This window comes from Amphimedon queenslandica, unplaced genomic scaffold (assembly GCF_000090795.2).
Source record: "Amphimedon queenslandica unplaced genomic scaffold, v1.1 AMPQUscaffold_11679, whole genome shotgun sequence".
Taxonomy (NCBI): Eukaryota; Metazoa; Porifera; class Demospongiae; order Haplosclerida; family Niphatidae; genus Amphimedon; species Amphimedon queenslandica.
The window spans coordinates 7761-9546 of NW_003548079.1; the positions used below are offsets into that span (position 1 = coordinate 7761).

Below are 1786 nucleotides of genomic sequence, written 5' to 3' on the forward strand. Positions count from 1 at the left end.
GTCCCTCCCCCTCTCTCTCCATTCAGTCTTGTATTGGTATGAATCTACCAGAGCTAGTTCAGCCAGTGTTGGTTTGTTTTGATGATCAAGATGCTCAGGTCCGTTATTATGCTTGTGAGTCTCTCTACAATATTTCTAAAGTCACCAGAGGAGCTGTTCTTGTCTTCTTTAATTCAATGTTTAATGGACTTTGTAAGGTAGGTGTGGTTAGGGTGTGGTTTTGAAGTACTCATTATTGTGTCATTTTGAAAAGTACCCTGTACTATAGCCCACGGTTTTTTCCAAAAAATGGCTCCGAAATCACCCCAAACTTTTATTACATTTTCTGATACATATTGATGTCCTTATGCTGTGTAGAAAGTTTGAGCTGATTCCGACTTCAATTTTTCAAGTTACGGCCATTTTAAGAAAACGGCTAAAATCTGAAAAATACCCAAGGCTATACAATACAGCCCATGGTTTTTTCCGAAAAATAGCTCCGAAATCACCCCAAATTTTTATTACATTTTCATTATTGGTATGATCACTGCTCACGTTGACAACATGAGCACAATAGCAGTCGGAATCAATAACAGTATCAATCTCATCGCACTCCCAGTTTGTGTTGAGGTTCTTGCAGGATTCTTGGTAAAGGTTTTCCGGAGTATCGTACAAAGCAGGCGGAGATGAGGGCAGCCTTAAGTTACGCCCATTGATAGCACTGGTTTGACTGATTCCTTCAAAACCAAAATTAAAGAAGAGGCTAGTCTTACCTTTAGCATTGTTAGTAGGTAGATCAGTATCAGATACAGGAAAGAGTAACCTCAGGTTATGAATATGTTCACAACTGATGTAGTAAGATTGAGGGTAGACTAGGAAAGGACAGTTAAGAGCTGTACAGTTGGAGGATTCGGTGCATCTAACAGCATCACTTTCTGAGCTTTTAGCTATTCTCTCATAATCAATAGCTTTAGGATAAGGACCTGTATCATAATGGAGAATAGCTTCAGCAACACTCTTGATCGCTGTTCACCTCTAGCGTTACCACACGAATTAAATAATCATTTTGTGACGTGTTGTTTTTCGTTTGAAGAAGAAAGTCGTATCTCTCTCCAGAGTGTATTATGATGAAATCCACTTCAATTGGTACCACAAACTGTCCATCAGTCGCTATTACTGTCAGTGTGTGCCTGTCAATGGAGAAACGATAAGCATATAAGCTCTGAGCACCAATCAACCTGAAACGATACACACTACCAGGAGATACTTCAAATACACTCAGTTCTGAATTAACATAAGGAACACTTCCATGTCTTCCTTTTCCATTTATTATCCCGGACCAATAAGGAACAGGACCCACTTCAGCACCATCTGATGAGTAGGTACGTTTAGAGGCTGGATTAGACCTTAGATCAGCTGCCCTGTCTATATTATAGTATCTGATACCGGAATGAATCCGTGTGAATAGATCAATAGAATTTGATACTTGCCAGTCAAGGAGTGTTAGCGTATGCTGTAATGGTATATCTATAAAATCACCAATTTCATCTATCACTTTTTCTATATCTTTCTCTTTAACAATGAGAGCTCCAAAGAGTCCATCAGTTCTCTGAGCTCCACTGTGAGAGTGGTACCAGTGAGTCCCGTATTGTTCAGCTTTAAAGATATAAGTAAAACTAGCTCCTGGGGGTATACCACACTGTGTAACATGCTCCACTCCATCCATCCAGTTACTGTTCCTTTGATGCATCCCATGCCAGTGTACAGATACACTCTCTGATGCTAATCTATTGATTACATTCACTTT

General features: G+C 39.6%; 1 protein-coding gene across 1 annotated transcript; it reads right to left on the bottom strand.

Annotated features, from left to right (window-relative positions):
* Window positions 1–521: 521 nt before the first annotated feature.
* LOC109589049 (laccase-1-like) lies at window positions 522–1780 on the bottom strand. The gene has a single exon (XM_020005169.1). It carries the CDS (start codon window positions 1727–1729, stop codon window positions 986–988), a length of 744 nt encoding a protein of 247 aa, XP_019860728.1. The 5' UTR covers window positions 1730–1780; the 3' UTR covers window positions 522–985.
* Between the last annotated feature and the right edge of the window lie 6 nt (window positions 1781–1786).

Coding starts and splice junctions, on each gene's coding strand:
- LOC109589049 (XM_020005169.1), bottom strand. CDS start 1,729: ATGCATCAAAGGAACAGTAACTGGATGGATGGAGTGGAGCATGTTACA.